A 24291-nucleotide genomic window follows, 5' to 3' on the forward strand; every position below is an offset into this window, starting at 1 on the left:
AAAAGTCTACACTTAATTGGATTTGAGTAGATATTACTCAAAATTTGGAAAAATTTACTTTTAATTGGATTTGAGTAGATATTACTCAAAATTTGGAAAAGTGCACATTTCATTGAAAATTTGAAAAAGTCTAGTTTTAATTGGAAATTGGAAATTGGAAATTGGAAATTGGAAATTGGAAATTGGAAATTGGAAATTGGAAATTGGAAATTGGAAATTGGAAATTGGAAATTGGAAATTGGAAATTGGAAATTGGAAATTGGAAATTGGAAATTGGAAATTGGAAATTGGAAATTGCAAATTGGAAATTGGAAATTGGAAATTGGAAATTGGAAATTGGAAATTGGAAATTGGAAATTGGAAATTGGAAATTGGAAATTGGAAATTGGAAATTGGAAATTGGAAATTAGAAATTGGAAATTGGAAATTGGAAATTGGAAATTATTATGAGTAGAAGTTACTCAAAATTTGGAATAGTCTACATTTAATTGGATTTGAGTAGATATCGCTCAAAATTTGGAAAAGTCCACATTTTATTGTAAATGAGTAGAAGTTACACAAAATTTGGAAAAGTCCACTTTTAATCGGATATGAGTAGATATTACTCAAAATTTGGAAAAGTCCACATTTAATTAAACATTTAAGAGTAGATATTACTCAAAATTTGGAACAGTAGAGTAGATATTACTCCAAATTTGGAAAAGTCGACATTTAATTGGATTTGAGTAGATAATACTCGAAATTTGGAAAAGTCTACATTTAATTGGATTTGAGTAGATATTACTCAAAATTTGGAAAAGTCCACATTTAATTGGATTTGACTAGACTCTATTACTCAAAATTTCGAAAAGTCCACATTTAATTGAAAATGAGTAGATATTACTCAAAATTTAGAAAAGTCCACTTTTAATTGGATTTTAGTAGATAATACTCGAAATTTGTAAAAGTTCACTTTTAATTGGATTTGAGTAGATAATACTCAAAATTTGGAAAAGTTCACATTTAATTGGATTGAGTAGATATTACTCAAATTTTGGAAAAGCCCACAATTAATTGAAAATGAGTAGATATTACTCAAAATTTGGAAAAGTTCACTATTAATTGGATTTGAGTAGATAATACTCAAAATTTGGAAAAACCCACATTTAATTGAATTCTAGTAACTTCTACTCATATCCATTTAAATGTTGACTTTTCCAAATTTTGAGTAATATCTACTCAAATCCAATTAATAGTGGACTTTTGTAAATTCAATAGCAGCTTATGGGAGCGTTATACCGTTCATCTGAAATGAAGTGTGTGGCAATCGGTTCAGCCACCTTTAAGAAAGTTGAGTAACATTTTGCGATCTCAACGAACTGAATCGAATGGTATATGACACTCAGCCTTCCGGGTTTGAGTTGGAAAGTCGATTTTTGAAATCTTTCTTAGTATGAGAAAGGCAAAAACGTTTTACAAATTTTGATACCATAAAATGCCGTTCAAAGTAACCGATTGGAGCGCGTTAATCTAAATAAAACCTGAAAAATCCAACATTATTTTTACAAAGGAAATATATTCTATAATATTCTAACGTTCTAATGTTCAGTGACCAAATTTCAAAAAATGTTATAGCCGTCAGCACGAAACTTATCTCTTATTGGCCCACACAGAGTACGGCGAATTTCGAAAACGTTCTGCTTTATACAATATGATCGATCATTCCCCATAAAACTATTCCATTCTATGTCAAGGAAATCAAGGGACTTGTTCTTGTGAACATCTGACAATTGAAACAAATTTTCATTCCAACTCACGGAACATGTTTCGTGAACTGAAAAGACACACAATAAAACATGCTTGATTCATTCGTGTATCAGCTTCAGTTGTGGTATGGTCATGACCCTTCTTCAAAAGCCAACACACAATTGCTATAAATAGACGAAATTAGATTGTCTCTCTGCAAAAGCGTCAAAACTCTTGCCAATGCAAATCTGACAAGCGTCAAAAGTGTTCTTCGAGAGCTCTCGAAGTAGAGGTTCAGCCAGTCGGTAGCAGAAACATCAATGCATGTGATATGAGTTTCTCTACTCATCGCATAGCTCGGTTGGATGGAAATTGCAACACACCCGGGAGCAGCTCTGTAGCCACTGAATGAGGCTATTTTCTGGTCTTTAGCTTTTCCCCCAAGAGACTTGAGCGGTGTATATCTGTGCCCGGTGCAGGTGCAGTTGAGGAGAGGATTAAAACGATTGCACTGAATGACTGCATAAATGTCAGCTAGACGAGCTTGGATGTGTAGCTATGTGTTTGTGGGTAGGTAGGAACTGAATACAGGAGTGGCTGCAAACGCTGTCCGACATCGAAATGACTGCAGACTTGGAGCTGCGATCACCCTTGGAATGCGTATACATAGTTCGTAAATGTGAAAAAGTCACCACCATGTCTTGTAGTTTATTTCAATCAAGAGACCTGAGCTCGGATGCTGCATTCAACATGTGTCCTGATGGCTGATGCACTTCACCATGTACCTACTTGACTTGTTAGTCCAGCTGGGAAAGCAAACCCTCGACGACCATGTTGTGCGATACATACGTGTTAGCTTGTGTTATGGGAGGAAAAATGAAGTGCTGAGCGAAACAATTTCCAACCAGTCAGTCTGTGCATGTACATTACGGGTGAAAACCAGCGCACAGACCTCTCATGTCCCGATCCGGTTCTAACAGGGATGAAAAGTCAACATCATGAAATCAAACTGCAGGAGGATGTTTAAAAAATCAAGAGACAATTAATAATTTATAACGAGAGACCGGTCCAAGCAGTAGGATGAAGTTGGATCGAAAAATCAAGGGGGGATGGACATGGAAACGGTGCAATAGCAGTCTTTGTCTGGGCTTGTGAACAATCTCGTTAGTTTAGAGGATGGGAGCTGTGGAAAGGGAGGTCGTTCGCTATAGGGTTACCATGCGTAATACAATCATGAGTATTTATTATAAAATACGCAATATTACTACACTACTTGTTTAGAAAAAATGGTTAGTGGGTAAAATTCGTTTGTCGTAAATTGCCAACAAACAGTTTCTAATCAACTGGATAACCACCTGAACCATTCCCTGTAATAAAAATCCTCCCTAACTGCATACGGTCCAACGGGACACATTTCCCAGCTTGGGAAATATCCGTGCCGGTAATGCTGGCTGCTACCGGAGGGTAGAAACTGACATCTTGAGTTGCTTGTTGAGTTGAAGGAATCGCATTGCATCAGCGGCATCGAACTAGCGACCTATCGACCAGGGGACAGCGGTCAGCCGGAGTTCACGAACGGGGGAAAACGACGAAATCATTGAATCGAATTTCGATAAGGGATCTGTGAGTGTGGCTGCCTTCTACAATTTCCCGCACTCAACATATTGTCGGAATAGAAATGCACAAAGGATATCGATTCGGGTCGCAGAACCGACAGTTCCATCCGGTGACAAAAACCGACCAGTGAGTGCGAGAGCAGCTTGATGTTATAAATATTTTATTGAATTTATTTATGGGTTTGAAAGTGGCTGCTCGAACTCGTTGCCCTTTTGTTTTACGACAAAAGAAATGCATCCAACTTGCCGGCTCGAGTGACGGGGTTTCCTTATCGTTGCTTGCCCCGTCAATCGAGTGGCAATAAATTTCCATTTTTGAATTGTCTTGGGGGAAATAAACATTTAATCGAAGATTTGATTTTTCTTTACATGTGTTCAACGAATTTATTACATTTTATGTTCGATTCGCGTAACCATGCGCCTCCATTGCCGTTTTCAATTCGAAAGTTAACTGCCGTCGAATCAAATGGGAGGATTCTCTGGATTTCAAACTGTAAACATATTCCACGGCTACGAATGATGTCTTACTTGGAACAAGCAAGTCCACACACGAACGAGCAACCCCTCCTTTTCTTCTCGCTATATTCACCGTAACGTCATGTCGAAATAACACACGAACCTTCCAAGAAACTCCGTAACAGGCATCATTAAAATTTTATTTAATATCTTTTAATAAACAAGAACATTCCTGTTTCCGCTCGTCTAGCTTTAGTCCCTGTTTCCCACATCCTTCTACTGAACACAAACCCCACTTCGTCTGTAGTTCCGGGCGCAAGCAATTGGAAACGTTTAGCTTCTTCTTCTACGCCCGCACCCCACAAAGAAGAGGCATGAATTTAGACTTCCGATCCGATTAAATTTGCAATAGATAAAAATACAGTGATGCCAGGTGCCAATAAAGTTTTCAAACATTCCATTGACCTGTTGATAAAGTAAAACATTTGCCGTTTAAACAAAGGAATTCTTGAATAAAGTCCGCATAGCATTTCCATTTTATTAATTTTATTTTTGGTTGGTTGATCTTTTATACGTTAGTCCTGTCACTAAGTTATTGTCGGATTCTGATGAGACGAAGTCGAAACGAAGATTCCTCAACTAATTTTATACGATTAGAATACTTAAAATCTAATCGGATCAGTCAAATACTGCCCAAGCAATTTACTAGCTGTGGTGCCTTCCAGAAGTTGTGAATCCGTCCATTTTGATAATAGCACGATACTACAAAATAAAAAAAATGAATGTACTTTTAAAGTGCTCTGTTTAAGGTTATAGCTCTGGTTAAATACATCACAAAATCACTTTTAATATGCCCTCCAAATCTTGATTTATAGCAAAAAAAAATTTTTCCAGGATTTTCATAACGAAATTTTTTTTTCGTGGTCATTCTTTAACAGATTTCAAATTATCCAAGTATTTTGGAAAGAAGAAGAAATGACCTTTCCAACGGTATGCTATGCGTTAAAATTACTATGCGGTTTTTTGACAACAATATGAAAGTACCCATTATTTTGCGATTTTTTTATTAAAAATATGAAAATTGTTCTGGATTTTTATTAGAAAGCGTCTTTGTTTAAATAGAAATCTAGGGATAACATTTAATTCCGCAACCAACGACCTATTTATGATCAAATTTGGTTGAAAATGGCAGATTTTTTTTCAAATTAAAAACTTTCTCGCATGAAATTTTAAGGAAGTCTTCTACTCGCGAGGCCTTAAATTGAGCACTTTTCTGGGAATAAAATGCAAATCATCTACTCAATGGATTTTGAAACTTTTTTTTTTATTTTGAAGATACATGTGTTCAATTTTCAATTTTACTTTTGAAGACGAAAAGAATAATCCCTCGCGACCTTGAAACTCCATTAAAGACGTTGATGTTGAAACTGCATTGGTCTCGCTTAAGTAAAGATGTGGCAAATTGGGTAATCTATAATCAGAAAACTCATATTTTTTACAATCATAGTCACGTTGGCTACGTTTAAACGAGAGGGATTTCTTTTGTTTTATAATTTGTAAAAGTTATGTAACGATTTGGGAAAATTTCCAATATTTTCGATATTTTTTAGCCTATTGAAATGGAACAAATTGACATTTTGCAAACCCCTCTTGACTAAACATAGCGGTGTGTATCATGAACAATTGAAGAAAAATTATTGAAATCGGATCAGTACTTCTATGAAAAGTCTTACTTGATCGCTACAAAAACACTACACTTTCGGGAAAACGCTTTTAACGCGTTTAAAGATAAAGTACGGTGTATAACTCGATTGTAGTACCTTACTAGTTGTTACGGTAACGAAGGACGGTTCGGACTTCGCCTTTTAGCAAACTTGGGTTTATTGTTGGAGTAAGCTTTAAGCTGAAATTTTAATTCGTTGTGAGTTCTTCTCTATGTTCTAATTTTTAGGTTACTTACAGTAAAAGTCTTCTTCGTGTGTAATTCGTCCTACCGAAACAGTGCTATTGTGTATTCTGATCGTATCTGTATTTAACATTTTAATTTATACCTAGGTGTGTTTAGATATAATTCAAATTACTTACAATAATTTTATTTTTAATCCGAAACTGATGAAAAATGAAGGTTTTTAATCAACTGAACTACTACTGCTTCTAATCACGTTTGCCTCGCACTTCTGACTCTGTCTCATGTAGGTGTCATATAAGACGTTTTACTAGTTTGAAGTTTTGCATGTACTGATCATCCAAGCAGAGATTCCAGGTATTTTTTTCAAATGTCTGCAATAATAATTTTAAAAGTCTGGGAAGAACAAAAAATGTCAGGAAAGCTAGTGTAACCAAAAGCCTTTATATTCAAAAATCTGTAAATATCTGCAACCAAACTAAAAAATCTGCAATCATCTGCGTCATCGAAAAAATCTGCAGCTTAAATTAAAAGTCTGCGAATTCACAGACTTGTCTGCAAATCTGGCATCTCTGCATCCAAGGGGCTAATCGTGTTTCTGCTGTACCGTAATGTAATTGCTGGACTGTGTTGCTAACACTAGTTAATCTGCTATACCGGAGCCGTAGAGCTCACCTTTCTCATAACGAAAATGCTCCTGGTTGTCCACATTTTGCACCCTCTGTTGTATTCGGGTCTGTTTTGCCGCGACACCCGCTTTGCATTCAGAGCGAGCGATACGTTCACCGTTGAGTCGAGTAGCACATCTTTCAGCTTCAATCCCCAGGGTAATTCCCATCACCTCCATATCTTGTAATATCGATGAAAATCCTTGGTTGAAGATACTGATTGCCAAATAAATCACAATATTGACCACCTGCCTGCCACAATTTGTGCATGTGTTTTGGCGCTAAGGAACCACTATTCAGAGACTCCTTGACCTTTTGGGTGTGAGTTCCTAAGCATTTTTCTAATAAATCATTAGGTGATAGACTTTCGTAGATCCTGACATGTTCGAAAGTTTCTAAAGTTCCTTTTGCTTCGGGTTGTGCCACTTGCACCAACTTTCCTGAACACTTTGAGTATTGGTGATTTTCGTTCGATAACGACCAGTTTTCGAGGAAAGCCCAGAATACATTTCGCATATGTTCTACAGAACTTCAGTTTCTCCGAATCGTCAGCCGACAACATTTTGTTAGCTCGCCAATTAATTTGTCCGTCAACTTTCCCTTTTCTTTCCCACCGATACCTTTGTTTTCTTTCTTCATTTTTCGTAATCTCGTTCCCATACGCTTCTCAACATGACCGGCGCATTTTTTTTCGTACGATTTTCTCGTCCAAAAAAAACAAGAAACCATTCACAGATGCTCACATATAGGGGACCGCGGGGCAAGTCCGACACCTTAAGCGCAATATTTTTTCTAAAAATCCACAAAGCTCCTAAAATTGTATATTCTGTGCATAATCCTTGTTTAGGTGGTTCTTAACAAAATATAATTTTTTCAGCGTTTCAAAAAATTGAATTCATTAAAAATTATTGGTTGCCAAAAAATGGAGAAAATTGACATTTTAAAAACGCTGCGGGTAAGACCGACACCCCAAAGGGGCAAGAGCGACCCCCTTTTGAACTTTCTTTTTGTCCAATTTTTTCCATTAAAAATGTATTGTGTATGTGTGATAAAGTGCAAATATGTGTATATGAGTATGTGTGATGCAAACGCACGCTTTCTGTAGTTTAATCGCGTAACAAGAGGAAGAACATTCGAATGCGTGGTGTTATGAATAAATATTGTTTAACGCATGGTTTATATTATGGTACGGGTTTTCTCAAGTAATTCTTTCGAGTTTTATTGCCACTTGTATAGCCATTATAACGAAGAAGAGCTGTTTTGCAAGCAGATTATATACGCTGTTACTAGGACTCATTCACTTAGAAGTGACGCACGCTTCGTAGTAAGCTATCCGGTTCGTGTTGTGATTTTTCGGCACACTGTTGATCAATAATCCGACGGTCAATGAAAATTTTTCATCAATATTATTACAAAATCTCATATTAGATTATACTTTTCATTTCTTTTTGTAATATAACTATGAATCACGTTCAATTTAATTCCTAATTTTTTTGGTCGGCTTGAGATAATACTGATAAATAAATGCAAAAAAAACATAGTTTCCGTGTATTTCAATTATTAACATGACGTAATTATAGTATAATTGAACACAACAAATATACCCAGTGGTTTGTATTGAATCACAAACGAACCCATTCATCTAAACACCGTGTCGGTCTTACCCCACCCAAAAACTGTCGGTCTTACCCCAACAGCGCACATTTTTGTTAAATGCTCAATTAACAGTATTGAAATACTCAAACTTATCTTCAATACACACAAATAACGATATGGAGAGTAGAATAGAATGTGTGACACAAAAACTGGTAATTTTCAATACTTTTGTGTTATTAAAACCTTAAAATGTATCAACTAAAAATAACATCCAAAAGCGCATCAACTTTGCTTTCGCTTGTTTTGTTTTTTTCGTTGACGTTTAATGAATCCATATGGCATCGATGTGTATCGAAATGCCTAAAATAATCGTACTAATAATATCCTGTCATTATTGTATGATTTAAAATTTGATATCTGGGAAAAGTCGTGGGGTGTCGGGCTTACCCAGGGTGTCGGGCTTACCCCCAGTTCCCCTACATAAACCGTCAAGAATGGACCGGTGAATTCTTTAAACAATGATTTTTCCATAGACAAGCGCCATCATGGTGCGCCGCGCTTGGTATCTCGGAAACGGCCAGAGATGGGTACCTTTCAGTTCCTAGAAACATGCCAAGGAATATGATTTTCACTAAATCGTTTCTGTGGCGTATTCTCATATACATATAGATTGAAATTAAACAAAAAAAAATCGATTTATTGAAACCATGAGAGTAGAAGACCCTCTCAATCCAGTGGTTTTCAACCATTTTCGTTCCGTGTACCCCTTTCCGAATATTGATGTACCCTTTTCAAAAAATTGCTTACAATCATTTCCCGGCCAAAATTTTTCAACTAGAACCCTGTTCCTGAGCACGCTCAGTAAGCATCTCAACTTTTGAAACACTGAAAAAATATATAAAGACAATAATATTCGACGGGAATGTTAGGATAACAAGATGAAATTTATCCCGGCCAATTCAGCCCCTACAATAGTATAATGTACCCCTGGGGGTGAATTCACCCCCGGTTGAAAACCACTGAGCTAATCGAATAAAATAATTTAGATAATCTTTTTTTTCATTATAGAGGTCAAATTGTGGGTCTACGTGGTTGATGAACGGTCCCTTAGAAGTCGTCATTCAATCAAGTCGTGCTACGTATTAGGATAACACAGAAAAGTGAAAAGAAAGCGAAATCTTTATACAAGTATACCTCGAAAGTGCGTCAACTTTCGCTTCGTTTAGTGTACATACTATCGAAACGTACGTACTATCGAATTACGAAAATTAATATTAATATTAAAATATTACTTTTTATGTTTAAGATTGAATGAAACTTTACAAAAATAATATTTATCACTAAATTCATCACCCCATTAGTGATAAACTGTCCTATCACCGAGTACTTAATCTTAGAATGTTATGGTTTCCATCAAACAGGATGGTTGAAAATGGAGTCCTTCACTTGGATGTGTTATCGCTGAGAAAACGGACAACGTCTGTGCTGAACTAAAGGCCGAGTTATCCAAAAATAACCAGCAAATTTTGCGCCTCGCTAGAAAGTTTTCAACATCTACTCTAGTCCGGCCAAACTCCGGTACCTCTCGACCACCTCAGAAACGTCATCGCGAGGATGGCCCTGATCCGAGCAATATTCTTGTTGGTGGTCGAAAGCTAATCGATAATAGCAACATTGTTACGGTTTCACCTCCCGCGCCGTTGCTCTGGATGTATCTTTCCCGCTTTCATCCTAGCGTTAGCAAAGAGACTGTCGTAAAATGTCTAAAGAACGACTAAATTGTAACGAGGAGATAAAGGTTATTCCGCTTGTTAAAAAAGGCATAGACGTCAGTACTTTGAACTTCATATCCTTCAATGTTGGAGTTCACCCAAAGTACCGTGATGTAGCTATTAACCCTGACACATGGCCGCAAGGCATACTGTTCAGGGAATTTGAAGACAGCCGTACCCAGAACATTTGGAGCCCGCCGACTGATTTTCCTACGCCTCCAGAAGAAGCATGTACTTCTCTAATGCAACCCGGCCCATCAATGGTCCTGCAGAAGACTCCGCAACGATTGGCCATGTCACTATACCAAGCTACACCGCCCTTGCGAAGGAGTATCGATGCCGATCGCATACTGGGATGCAACGCAGTTGGTACTATGGAAGCCCTCGATCCCCCCCGCTATAGTCAAGCCCTTGCCGCCAGCTTCAGCAGTCGACCCGGTCCTGTATGTGTTGGTGGAGAAAGGGTCTTCCAAGCTGCCTTTCTCGGCAAGTATTATTCAAATTGTAACGATACAACGGTTGAACCGATTCACGCTTCTAGCTCATCGTACGACTCTCGCCGCAAGCTGCAACCACCCCGTTCCAGCTCTCCGCATTACACCATCGGGTTTCAACGCATACTGGGACGCACCGCAGTTGGCATTATGGAAGCCCTTGATCCCTCCGCCACAGTCGAGCACTTGCAGCCAGCGATCATCAGTCGTCCCGGTCCTGTGTGTGGGATGGGTGAAAGAGTCTTCTGACCTGCCGCAAATGGCAAATAAACATCTGTTCCGAACACTTCAAGCGCTGATGCATTCTTCGCTTCCAGTTTTTTGCCTTTTGCTCCGACATCTTGTTATCAGATGCCAATCATTTCTCTCGACGACGACGACAGTCGTATTTTGTGGCACGACGCAGTTGATTCGGGATGCCTCGAATCCCTCACCACAGTCGACCAAGCGACCGTGAACCGTTCCGATACTGTTCGTGGGATTGACGAAAGGATCTTCCTACAAGGCAACATGGCTTCGCTCTCTGCTGTACCTGATCCGTCCTTCAACAACATCGAGGTTTACTACCAGAATGTTGGTGGCCTAAATTCATCAACGGACAGCTATTTGCTCGCGACCACGGGTTGCTGTTACGACGTTATCGCCTTAACCGAGACGTGGCTCGACAACCGTACTCTGTCTCGCCAGGTGTTTGGTTCAACATTCGATGTTTACCGCTGTGACCGCAATGCCCTCAACAGCCACAAGACATCAGGCGGTGGTGTGCTTATCGCCGCAAGTGTGGATATCAGTGAAACTTGCCGATCGCAATCTGTTCCTGTGTGTTGTGTATTTTCCACCTGACAGAATTCGTGATTCCTAATCGATGTACATCTTTCCTCCGTTTCTTTTATCGCCTCGATCGCCGCCCGTCTGATGATATTGTTATACTGGGCGACTTCAACTTACCTGGCTTGTCGTAGTGCCAGGCAAGTAATGTTTTCTACGATTGGATATCGAAAAATCTGCGCTTATTAACAATGCCAGTTGTATTTTGGACAACTACAGCAGTGCAACTCTTCGGCAAATTAATAATGTCACCAACGAGATTGGACGCACATTGGACCTCTGCTTTGTTGGTGCCCGGGACTACGCTCCGTACTGCTGCACTGCACCGACTGCTTTAGCCAAGTAGGTGCGTCATCATCCCCCACTACATCTTGTATTCGTCTCAAGCTCTATCGTCTACGATTTTAAAAACGCTGACTACGACAGTATTGTTAGCACGCTGTTGGATATAAACTGGGACGAAAATCTTAACAATGACGACGCGAACGAAGCAGCGATGACATTTTCTAGTATTCTTAACTATCTTATCGACCGCCATGTGCCTAAACGAACAATTAGTACCGATGAACACCCTCCCTGGCAATCAACCGTCCTTAGACGTTTAAAATCTGCCAAACCACCTGCATTTAAAAAATTCTCGAAGCATAAGACACTTGCATTACGAAATCATTACTTTCAACTCAACCACGAATACAAACAGCAAAGCAGACGCGCCTTTTTTAGGCACCAGTGAAACGTCGAACGTCAACTGAAATCCAAGCCCAAGTCGTTCTGGAAGTATGTTAACGAGCAGCGAAAAGAATCCGGTTTACCATCTTGTATGTCGTTTAATGGAGTTTTAGGCACCGACACTAAAGAAATTTACCAACTGTTCTCCGACAAATTTTCAAGCGTTTTTTCCAACGAGCGCCTTCCACCACAACAAGTCGCTGCTTCCGACAATTTAACTTCTTCTCTAGGACGAACCATCAACTGAATTTGTGTCGATAATGCTGCCATTCTTGCAGCAAATGCCAAACTGAAAGCATCTTGTTCCCCAGGTCCAGATGGTGTTCCCTCGATTTTTGTCAAAAAGTGCATCAGCGGGCTTCATGAACCACTTCGGCGAGTCTTCGAGCTGTCACTCACTACTGGTACATTCCCTTCTTGCTGGAAAGCAGCGCACATGTTTCCAGTTCATAAAAAAGGAAACAAATCGAACATTGACAATTATCGGGGAATCTCGTGTTTAAGTCCCGTATCAAAACTGTTCCAGCTGGTTGTGTTAGATCCTATTTTCTTTCACTGCAAACACTACATTGCAGATGACCAACACGGTTTCATGCCTAGACGCTCGACAACAACAAACCTGCTCTCGTTCACAAAATATGTAATGGATGGATTCGCCGACGGATTACAAACCGATGCTATTTACATGGATCTATCTGCGGCCTTCGACAAAATCAATCATGATATCGCAATAGCGAAGCTGGACAAACTCGGCATTCATGTACAACTTCTGCGCTGGTTTCGTTCCTACCTCGATGGAAGGCAACGTCAAACCAGCATTAAGAACTGTCTATCTGCACCATTCTTCGCTACATCCGGCATGCCACAAGGAAGCCATCTCGGTCCAGTAATATTCCTCCTCTACTTTAATGACGTCAATTTCACATTACAAGGAGTCTTTCGCCTTTCTTTCGCCGACGACATGAAAATTTATCAACAAATACGGAATAAAACCGATGCCGAGCTTCTTCAGAGGGAACTGGACAGCTTTTGTACGTGGTGTTATCAAAACAGGATGGTTTTAAACCCGAACAAATGCTCAATCGTTACGTTCACGTGGAAACGCCATCCGACTCAGTTTAACTATCATTTCTTCGGCTCGAGTATTCCAAGACACTCTCACATCAAAGATCTCGGAGTCATCGTGGATTCGGCACTAACATTCAAACCACATACTTCATACATCGTGGATAAGGCATCACGACAGCTTGGGTTCATCTTCCGAATAGCGAAAAACTTCAGGGACGTATATTGTCTTAAATCGCTTTACTGTGCGTTGGTTCGCTCAACTTTAGAATATTGTTCGGCTATTTGGAATCCGTACTACCAGAACGGGATTGACAGAATCGAGGCTGTTCAACGCAGATTCATACGCTTCGACCTTCGGCATATCCCATGGCGAAAAAGATTTCAGCTGCCGAGCTATGAAAACCGTTGCCAGCTAATACACCTCGATACTCTCAGCATTCGGAGGGACTGCTCTCGAGCCTTGTTCGTCTCGGACTTACTCCCTGCCAGAGTGGATTGCCCTACAATCCTCGGACGTCTGGATCTTCAAGCTCGCGTTCGAGCTCTACGTAATAACTCTCTTCTGCGAGTTCCGTTCAGGAGAACCAACTATGGTTGCCAGAACGCTGTTACAGCGAATTTTTAACAGTGTGGCGACAGCTTTTGACTTCAACCGGACGCGGAATGCGATAAAAGCGAAAATGTTGGCAATTTTAAAATGTAATTAGTTTAAGAAACCACCATTGGGGCCAACGGGCCTGGTGGTGAAGGTAATAAACATAAACATAATGTTTGAAGATCGTTCATCAAAAACCGTTTTATCATCACTCTAGATATAACCCTTCAAAATCGCCTAAAATCTTCTTTGATGTTCGAAAAATGTCTCGAAATTTTACAAATTTCCCTAAAGTTAATAAAACTTCTCAGTACCTTGTGGGACATGTCGTGCCTAGAGCCTGAAGTGGTTTTTTGATATTCGTCACTTTTCTAATTTTGTAAGTTTTTCTCGAAATGTTGAAGTTAATTGTGAGTTTTATGAAATGCACAGTTGTCACAGTTAGGTTGCAGCAGGGTCTAACGACAGCTTTTTATTGGCCCATACCACGCGCGTGATATCATATGGCATCACCATACATGACTTGTGCAATTTTATTGTTATAGCTTAATTAGTTATGGAATTTGCGTTGCGACTTCGTCTCATCAGAATCCGACACTAACTTAGTGACAGGATTAAGCTAGTTCCGTATTGACGCTAGCTCCAAAAAACGGAGACACAATTCGTGTACTTGAAAAAAAAATCCCTAGCGTGATGTCTCGCATGAAAAGGAGTTCATTTTAAGCTGATGAGAACTAATCAAATCGAAACATTTGGTTTGGTTTAGTAAGCCAATGCAATTCACTCTGCTATATTTCTCCTTAGTAGAGACCAATTTTGGTAAAAACTATTATTCTCCATTAAGGAGAAAATTGCTTAACTCCCCCTTTGCGCATGAAGAGCGCAAACCTATAACTAAATTACTTACGAAATTTGCGTTTCGATTTCGTCTCATCAGAATCCGACACTAACTTAGTGATAGGACTAACCTAGCGCCGGATTGACTGCGGGACATCACGCTTGACTAGGGGTTTGCTCAGGAACATAAATTGTGCCGTTTTTTGGAGCTAGCTTCAATCCTGCGCTAGCTTAGGCCTGTCACTAAGTTAGTGTCGGATTCTGATGAGACGCAGTCGTACCACAAATTACGTAACTAATATAATTCGAAGAGTGCTACACGAGAACAGATTTGACATGTTGCTACATTATTTGCGTAAGATACATGTGTTGTCTAAGCCTGGAATGGAGTTAGCCTTGGTTCTTCTACTAGAGCTATGATCATGTGAGATAAATGAATCTATCGTACAGATATAGTTTGAACTTGGCTAAAATCAAAATTACCTACGCTAAGCACCACTAAATAATCATAAAAGCCGGGAAATACGAACTCCTGCAAAAGCTTGCAACTCTGCTCAACGCAATACTCCATCCCTGAATATAAAGGACTTGTTAGCCAACATAATGACCGACCGAACAAGAGCATGAAATTCTACATCATCTGCCATCGCTCGAATCTGCCCTATCAAATGTTCTTCCCTGTTGAAGTGGGGTCTCCCATAATCGCCCCGAATAGTTAGATATGTTGTTGTAGTCGGGCATACCATCACACAATTGCATGACGATATGCTGCATTATGTTTCTCTGCTATAACTGCGACAAGCGGGTGGAAGGATGTGGAACGGAAAATTGTAAAAACAGACAAGCCGGCAATAAACATACATGTAACTGGATGCTCATTTTCCAGTCTCGTCTCCCCGGGAGCAGCCTTGTCCCAGACAAATAAACGGAGACGCACGAGATGGTAGGTACCTACTACGTGTAGGATGAACTAGAAGAACGCTGCCGCCCGGTTTGGGGTTTTCAATTTGGCATAAATTCCGCACTAAATTGGGCGTAGAACGTTTTAGTGTCCCTTTGTGTGGGATAATTTGCTCGTCTACGGCGTCTTCAGAGTGTCGTATCGTGTAAGGAGCGACCATTTGTTTTCCTTTGAGCAGGATACCGTAAGGAGTGCCTGAAACACAAAGTCTCAGAACGGTCGATTGTCCTCATATTGTTGGAACAAAATCAGTTGGGACTGTGTCTTCCAGTAATAAGCCATTCTAGCTACTAAAGATAGTTACATTTGCAAGAAAATGCTTAGAATCATTGGTTTGTACAATAACCACACGCAGTTGACACCTGAACCGTTTCAGTTATGTGGAGGACTGCATCAAACGGACGCATGCAGACATAACGAACAACACTTCCATCGGTGTTTCTATTTGGTATATTGTTTGTCCGGAATGTGTACCTTACTCAGGCAGAGGAAACGACAATTTGTCTTTCTTTTGGGCCCAGTGTGTTGTAAAATCATCCTCAATCGCCCCGATAATTTGAGTTAGTCATATTAAGAAGGAAAATGTATAGTAATCAGTCTAAAACAAATCCGGCGTCATACTGTTACCCCGAGTGGGTAGGATAAGGTAAGCGGTTTGTCCCATTTTCACAATACACACAATTGCATTACATTCACATTAACTCATTTGCAGTGCGTTTGTTCAAATATAATTGTGCTACATCGACGTTTTCAAATGTGTGCAATGTGTGCCCGAGATACATGCGTGGCAGATTTCCTACCTATATCTTCGCATCAAACCTCTGTATCATTCTGATAGGAAGCAGAGCAAATAAATTAATAGTTGTTCCTGACACTTAGATCGACCAATTCTTAGTTCGAAATCCAACACAAAGTGGTCCTTCGAGCCGGATGCGAAGGTCTTATTGGCGGTCTAGTGATAAAGTTGAAATCAGTTCGCCAAAGTGCGAAATTACGTACAAGTTTCAAATCGTTCAAAACGATATCGCGGGTCGAATAAATTCAGTTTCGCACGTGTCGAAAGCGAACTACCGAAGACAATAGGCGACTGTGCGGTACTGTCTTAATGGCAAAGAAGTGGACAATTCAGTGATCTAAAATCCTAAAGCAAACAGTTCAAAGAAATTAAAAAGTGCTACCCGCTTAGTTCGGAAAAATAAAAGTGCGCGTTATTGCAAGGCACAAGTGAGTGTGCATCGGCGTGGCTTGAGTTGCATCGACCGCGTGGTGACGAGTTGGCTTGGCTTGGGTCGACTGGACAAAGAAGTCGTGTACAAAGGACAGTGGGACAATAGGAGTGCCCGCGAGGTGGACAGCGTACCCACGCGCTCTGATCAATTGTAAGTAGAAAGCGAGTTGAAGCAGTAACCCAATTGATAGACGGATTTAGCAGTAATTTTGAGATTTGCGGTTCGATGAGTTTTGAGACTTGAGCATGTGATTGGATGATTGATGATAGTAACTAACACGTGGTGAAGGATATAAATTATTGCTGGCATTATTCCTTGCTATCATACTCGGTCAAATTTTCGCTCTTTTCTGGCGAGTAAAATCTCAATTTTGAATTCCGGTTCGTGTAGTGACCAAATAGCAGCATGGCGCCTACATTGAGATCGTTATGCAAGCAGGAGCGCTTTTGCTTAGATACTATGCGAAATTTATTAGAATTTGTTCAAAATTATAACATGATGCGGGACAAGGATCAACTTGCGGTGTGGCGAGAAAGGTTAGAAAAGACGTTTGAAAAATTCCAAAGCAATCGTTTGCAGATGGATCTTTTAGAGGAAGATGGGCAAGACCTTGATGATACTTCGTTAGCTGGTGCCGAAGAAGGTGCAAGTATGCTCGAAACTGGGATCAAGTCAGATGCCAGCCGTAAAGCACGCGATGAGTTTGAGATGAATTATGTGAGGGTGAAAAGTTTTCTTCTTGCTGCCGAACGCACTGCCAATCCTCCATTAGAGAATCCAATAGTACTTGCTCCTACGAACAATCCTGACCAGTTTAGTTCAAGAATCAAACTCCCTGAAGTCAAACTACCTTCGTTTGATGGATCCCTTACAGAGTGGCTGGCTTTAAAAGCTTGATCGATTCCAATCCACAGCTGTCGGATATCGATAAGTTTTCTTACCTGGTCGCATCACTTTCGAAGGAAGCGAAACGAGTTGTCGAATCAATTGAAATTACTTCAGCAAATTATACCGTGGCCTGGGACTTGCTGAAACGCCGTTCGACAATAAAAAGCTGGTGGTCAAAACATATCTCGATTCGCTTTTCTCTGTAGAACCAGTCAGACGAGAATGCTACGATTCCCTCGTTAAGCTGATAGACGATTTCGAACGTAATCTGAGGATGATCGAGAAGATGAGGATAGACATTGAGGGTTGGAGCATCCTACTGGCTCACATGGTTTGTTCGCGTCTCGACTCGTCCACGTTGAAGCAGTGGGAAAATTACAACCAGTCCACGGAGGCACCCGAGTACAATAATCTAAACGAGTTTTTACGACGTCATAGCACAGTTTTGCAATCGATCGCGCCAGGAAAATCTCGTACCACCGATCCTTCACGGTCGGAGCCCATCCGGCCACAGAAGTCAAGGTTCAGTAGCATACATTCCGTTACCAGTTCAGCACCAAGGCCCTGTCCATTCTGTAAGCAGTCGGCTCATTCGCCATTCAAATGTGAAGCTTTTAGAAATTCGCCAATCCAGCAAAGGTACGAGTTAGTGAAGAGAAAGGCACTATGTATTAATTGCCTCTCACCAGATCACCAAATCAAGAACTGTTCATCCAGTGCGTGTCGTGTTTGTGGACAAAAACACCACACTATGTTACACCAACAAACTAACAATCGTAGTCCCAATCTAAGCCAAGCATCCAAATCGGCTTCTAGTTCGCTCATCTCTGATCAAACTCAGTCCCAAACTCAGAACAATCGAAACACGACTAATGTTTCGAATCAGACTTCCTCGCCAACTGTTCCTACCGACGTTCAAGTCCCATCAACATCGTCATCGCTCAGCCATTGCTCCACCTCCTTGGTTGCCAATGTTCGTCAGATTCCATCGACTGTCCTACTGCAGACAGCGTTAGTGAAAGTTTTCGATCCCACTGGATACTTCTTATGGGCTAGAGTTCTACTTGATCCCGCATCGCAGCTCAACGTTGTTTCTGAACGCTTCGTGCAGCGTTTAACTGTTCGAAAGGTCAAGGACCATCACGTTATTGGGGGTATTGGCAAGGCCACTATCCTATCTACACACTCAATCGTAGCTCGTATTCAGTCACACTATACTGAGTTCAGTGCAGATCTTAAGTTCCAAATTCTGGAGGAAATCACTCGCGAACTTCCCAACAACGCCGTTGATATCTCTGAGTGGGTTTGGCCTAATGACATTGTTCTTGCTGATCCTAAATTCCATGAACCGGCATATGTTGATATGATCATAGGAATGGAGATTTACTACGATCTTCTCCTCGAAGGACTAATCCGGTTAGGCCCAGGAAAGCCGGTGTTGCAGCAAACTACCCTGGGTTGGGTAGTGTCCGGAAGAGTAGGAATCCAGCAATCTTATCAATCGACTCCAAGCCTCGTCAATGTATGTAGTACAGAACCGTTGGACGACCAACTAGCAAAGTTTTGGGAGCTAGAATCTTGCCAGTCTTCGAGCATCATGTCCGTCGAAGAAACAGTCTGTGAGGCACACTTCGCTGCAACTACGAGCAGAGACGCTACCGGTCGGTTCGTTGTAGTTCTCCCAAAGAAGCCATCCGTTATGCCACTACTAGGAAACTCGTATGAAATTGCCAAACGCCGTTTTCTTTCCCTGGAACGTCGTCTACAAGCCAATCCACTACTTCGGTCAGCGTATGCGGCATTCATCAACGAGTACCGCAACCTAAAACATATGCAAGAAGTAATCGAGTCACAAATCCTCACGTCCCCGTCCTACTATCTCCCACATCTTTGCGTCGTGCGTCCTGATAGTCTCACCACCAAGCTACGTGTTGTATTTGATGCACCGTGTACGACCGACACTGGCATTTCACTGAACGATGCATTGATGGTGGGTCCGGTGGTGCAGGAAGATCTTGTCTCAATAATATTGCGTTTTCGGATGCCCCGGTATGCCATTATTTCGGACGTGGAAAAAATGTACCGGCAAGTGTTAGTCCATTCGTCCGATCAGCCACTCCAGCGAATTCTCTGGAGAAACGAACCGTCCGAACCAATACAGATCTACGAGTTGATGACAGTGAACTACGGCACCTCAGCTGCACCATACCTGGCGACGAAATGTCTGCAACAGCTTTCTAAACTGGGCCAATCATCGCATCCTACTGCTGCACAAGTAATTGCAAATGATTTCTATATGGACGACATGATCAGTGGCACCGACACAATCGAAGAAGGAAAGATTTTATGCACGGAACTCCTACAATTGCTTCAATCTGCTGGGTTTAGTCTACGAAAATGGTCGTCCAATAGCCAAGAAATCTTGGCACACATTCCAGCCGATCGTCATGATGAACGCACCGTACTCGACTTGGATACATCTCCTACTGTAAAAACCTTAGGGCTCAAGTGGGAGCCTGCTTCCGACATGTTCGGATTTCAAGTCCCAACGTGGAATGAAGGGACCATTATCACGGAACGAATCGCCCTGTCCGATGCTGCTCGGCTCTACGATCCTTTAGGACTCGTTGGACCCGTAATCGTTCTAGCCAAGGTCTTCATGCAGGAATTGTGGAGGAACCAAAATTCGTGGGACGAACCTCTAGAAGATTAACTCCAACGACGCTGGCTGCAGTTCAGGACGGAACTAGCAGCATTAGAAGACCTCACTGTTCCCCGATGGGTTGTTTCTGTGCCGTTTCCGACAGTCATCGAAATGCATGGGTTTTGCGATGCCTCAGAAAAGGTTTACGGTGCTTGCATCTACTTACGTACCGTGTCCGCTACTGGCGATATCTCCGTTCGACTTTTCACATCGAAGTCAAAGATAGCACCTCTTGGTGATAGTAAGAAGCAGAAAAAGATTTGCTTACCTCGCATAGAGCTCTCATCTGCACTGCTACTCAGCCACCTCTACCAGAAAGTTAAGGAGAGCTTAAAAATGGAAGTGAAGAGTTTTTTTCTGGACCGATTCGATGATCGTGCTGCATTGGTTATCAGCAAACCCGTCCCGGTGGAAAACCTTCGTTGCTAACCGGGTCTCTGAGATCCAACATATTACAAACAACGGAATCTGGGCCCACGTCCCCGGCATTGAAAACCCCGCAGACGTCATCTCTCGTGGCATGTTGCCAAGTCAACTAAAAGAAACTACTGTTTGGTGGGAAGGCCCTCCGTGGCTCAGCCAGACCGAACGCTTCAGACCACCTTTCGTTCGTACAATCAACGAAAACTTTCCGTCAGAATATTTAGAAGAAAAATCGTTGTCTCTGGCGGTCCAAGTAAAGGAACCCAGCTTCATTTTTAGTCTACGCTCGTCATTTAACGCTCTTATTCGTCTCGTGGCAAATTTGCTTCGATTTTACCACAACTGCATCCCGCAAAATCGCACAAATCGGAGGTCTGGTTTTCTGCAAACGATGGAAATCAATGAAGCGATAAAGGTACTAGTTCGAATAGCTCAGCAGGAAACTTTCGCAGAAGATATAAAAGCCATAACCGCTACTGGACAACTGAAACCTGGCTCCAGGCTGAAGATGCTAGCACCGATCCTCCGAGACAACATCTTACGGGTTGGTGGCCGGCTCAGACACGCACCCGTTGCTGAAGACCGAAAACATCCCATGATTCTTTCGTCGAACCATCCGTTTACAGAGTTGGTCGTGGTCCATTACCACGAGAAACTACTTCATGCTGGCCCGCAATTGCTAATTGCAGCAATGCGAGAAAGGTTCTAGCCCTTACGAGCACGCAACGCGGCCCGGAAAGCTGTACATCGATGTGTGAAATGCTTTCGCTGCAAACCTACTATCCTAGAACAACTGATGGGAGATTTGCCTACTGAACGTGTGACTCCAACCTATCCGTTTTTGAATACCGGAGTTGACCTTTGTGGGCCCTTCTTCTATCGCCACAACAACCGAAAATCACCACCAATCAAAAGCTACGTTGTTATCTTTGTGTGTCTCGTAACAAAGGCTGTACATATAGATTTGGTGGCTGACCTTTCTACCAACGCATTCATATCAGCCTTGAAGCGGTTTGTCGCACGCCGTGGCAAACCAGCAGTAATCGAATGCGATAATGCAAAAAATTTCGTTGGAGCATCTCGCGTGCTAGGAGATCTCTGTAAGCAGTTCAACTCTCAACAACATCAGCACACTATCAGCTCCCATTGTAGCGAAGAAGGCATCCAGTTCAAATTTATCCCTCCGCGATCCCCAAACTTCGGGGGACTCTGGGAAGCTGCCGTAAAGTCGTTCAAGAAACACATGAAGGCTTCGATTGGTACATCCGTCCTACTCAAAGATGACCTTGAGACGCTCATCACACAGATCGAAGGCTGTCTAAACTCGAGGCCGCTAACCCAACTGTCATCGGAACCCGAAGATTTGGAAATTCTTACGCCGGGTCATTTCCTTGTTCATCGTCCCCTTGTGGCCACGGCGGAACCATCGTATGAAGCAATTCCAACAAACCGTCTGGATCGCTACCAGCAAAACCAGGAGTTTGTACGACGCATCTGGAAGCGTTGGAGCACCGACTACCTCTCTGGCCTGCTCCCACGTACAAAATGGACGTTTCAGAGCGACAACATTACCATCGGAACGATGGTGCTTGTGAAGGAGGACAACCTTCCTTCCCTCAAATGGCGTTACGGTCGCATCACTCAAATCTACCGTAGCGATGATGGAAACGTACGAGTGGTCACGGTGAAGACCAAGGATGGCGAATTCCGGCGCGCAATATCTAATATTTGCGTGCTACCTATTGAACGCCCAGCGACTACTGGGGGTGATAATGTTCTCTCCAATACCTAACTCTATGTATCATAAGTATTGCCATTCCGGCACCGCATCTGCATGTTAAAATTTAGTATCTTAAACTAACGCTTTTGTTATACTCAACCATAAATTCCTTCGATCACTGGCATTGTGAGCAACTCTATCTGGAATTTCGATGATGCTACCACCCACTGGGCTTGATGTGTATCCACCCATCAACTGTTCCAGCGAACACTCCCTGCAGATTACATCGTTCAATGGATTTCGTCAGGCGCAGCAATTTTTCTGTCAGGTGAGTTGTTCCGGTTTACACTTTTCTACCATTGGATACTACATCAATTCTTCGCTTCGAGGTACAACCATACAAAAATTCGTCCACGACGTCAGAAGCCCATCACCAGAAGGCAGAAACTCAGCTAATCATCGAAAAGATCCAGACCCAAACCGCAAAGCGAGTATGCGACGTACCCTTCAATCGAACGCCGTGATGAACAACAGCAGTCAGCAGATTGACCGACGGTTGATATCAGCATGCCAACAATCCGAAAAAGCACGTGCGACGTATTCGTATTGCATCCTACCAAACCCAAATAAGCCGAATGTGGTGTGAATTAAAAATATGTAACAAAATAGAACTAGTTAGCTATTCCTTTCAATAAGTTCATGTAGAGTTAGAAATAGGTTGAAAAGCTTGATTGAACTTTTCAACGGTGGCCGGCTATGTTAAGTGAAATGAATTACATAAATTAATTGAACATCCCCAATTAGTACAATGCCAAACACATCTGATCTCGCTCGATCAGCCGCACAATCAGTAGCTCTCCTTATCACCTATCCATCTGATAGTGTGAAAGAGAGATTAGAATAGGCTTTTTTATTACGTTTTCTTGCTGTCTGTACATACGATAAAACTAGTGTATCATAGCCAGTCCAGTTCAGTTGCAATAAACCTACCTATATCTTCGCATCAAACCTCTGTATCATTCTGATAGGAAGCAGAGCAAATAAATTAATAGTTGTTCCTGACACTTAGATCGACCAATTCTTAGTTCGAAATCCAACATTATGAAAACTCAGTATGTTGCTTCAAAGGTCAAATCATCGTTTGTATGCGTTGTCAAGATAACGAATAAAATGAAAAGGAAGAAAAGGCAAAATATAAACTGACTGAACATGACCAGCGAATTGAAAACCTCGAAACAGAACATGCTAAAAGCATGGGGTAGAAACTTCTTGCCTCTGCTGCTGCTGGTAGCAGCTCATAGAAGTTCGGAGAAAGCATCGTTTCATGCAAGTTGCTTCGATTTTCCAGCCGACGTTTCGTCGTAGCAGAACAACAGCCGAGGGCGTATAATAGTGTGCAGCCTCATGCATAATGCATTAATTTGTAAAAGTGGAAAATAAGATGAAGAAAAGATTGGGTTTTGCTCCGGGATTTATATTGAATTTTGGTGTCCGGATGAAGAATGGTGGGAGGGAAAACTGCATGGCCCCGTGCTGCGAGGGCGAAAGAAACAACACAAAAGAATGATTGGGGTTTTCCCCTTCGCCGCCGCATGAAATCCGAAGTGTCGTTCGAGATATTTATTTCTATTCAATTATTTCCCTTCTGCTTTTGGCCATTCACACTCTGCCCTCTTTCATTTCCCGGCTTGATTTGATAAGTGGTTTGTGATATATATTCATTACACATTAATTTGAATGCCAATTTGGATGTTTCGGGCTGTGCTCTATCAGACGACATTTATCTACACCTCCGAACAGGACTAAATGGAAAAATGTGTTTCCTATTGAGCATGTTCCGAAGGGGCTCCGTTTCGTGTCGTTTCTAAGCTGTTTAGGATTGAATGAACCTCACAATGGATGCTTTCTGCTTGGGGGTAGACAAATTTACATCAAACGTAGCGTAGCAAAATCTTGTGGAGTTTTCGTTTGCAATCGAAAAGTTGTTCATGGGCTAAATGAAGTAGAGTGGAGTGTTTTTCATCTCAATTCATGATTAAAGAAAATTCACTACAAGTTAAAATGCGTGCTAAATAA

The 24291-nt window shown here is 41.5% G+C and overlaps 2 protein-coding genes across 2 annotated transcripts; both read left to right on the forward strand.

The window, feature by feature from the left end:
- Window positions 1-16978: 16978 nt before the first annotated feature.
- On the forward strand, window positions 16979-20081 carry LOC131679577 (uncharacterized). The gene is made up of 2 exons (XM_058960314.1): window positions 16979-17129; window positions 17575-20081. The coding sequence occupies exons 1-2, from the start codon at window positions 16979-16981 to the stop codon at window positions 20079-20081; spliced, it is 2658 nt and encodes an 885-aa protein (XP_058816297.1).
- Window positions 20082-21291: 1210 nt separating this feature from the next.
- LOC131679578 (uncharacterized) lies at window positions 21292-22287 on the forward strand. Its single transcript, XM_058960316.1, has one exon. The coding sequence runs from the start codon at window positions 21292-21294 to the stop codon at window positions 22285-22287; it is 996 nt and encodes a 331-aa protein (XP_058816299.1).
- Window positions 22288-24291: the final 2004 nt, after the last annotated feature.

This window comes from Topomyia yanbarensis, chromosome 2, assembly GCF_030247195.1.
Source record: "Topomyia yanbarensis strain Yona2022 chromosome 2, ASM3024719v1, whole genome shotgun sequence".
Taxonomy (NCBI): Eukaryota; Metazoa; Arthropoda; class Insecta; order Diptera; family Culicidae; genus Topomyia; species Topomyia yanbarensis.

Bases quoted from the DNA above. Each gene is read 5' to 3' on its own strand.
- LOC131679577 (XM_058960314.1), top strand. From the start codon at position 16,979: ATGCGGGACAAGGATCAACTTGCGGTGTGGCGAGAAAGGTTAGAAAAG. The intron at 17,130-17,574 runs GTATGCTCGAAA...TTTTCTCTGTAG, and splicing joins TGGTGCCGAAGAAGGTGCAA to AACCAGTCAGACGAGAATGC.
- LOC131679578 (XM_058960316.1), top strand. From the start codon at position 21,292: ATGGGAGATTTGCCTACTGAACGTGTGACTCCAACCTATCCGTTTTTG.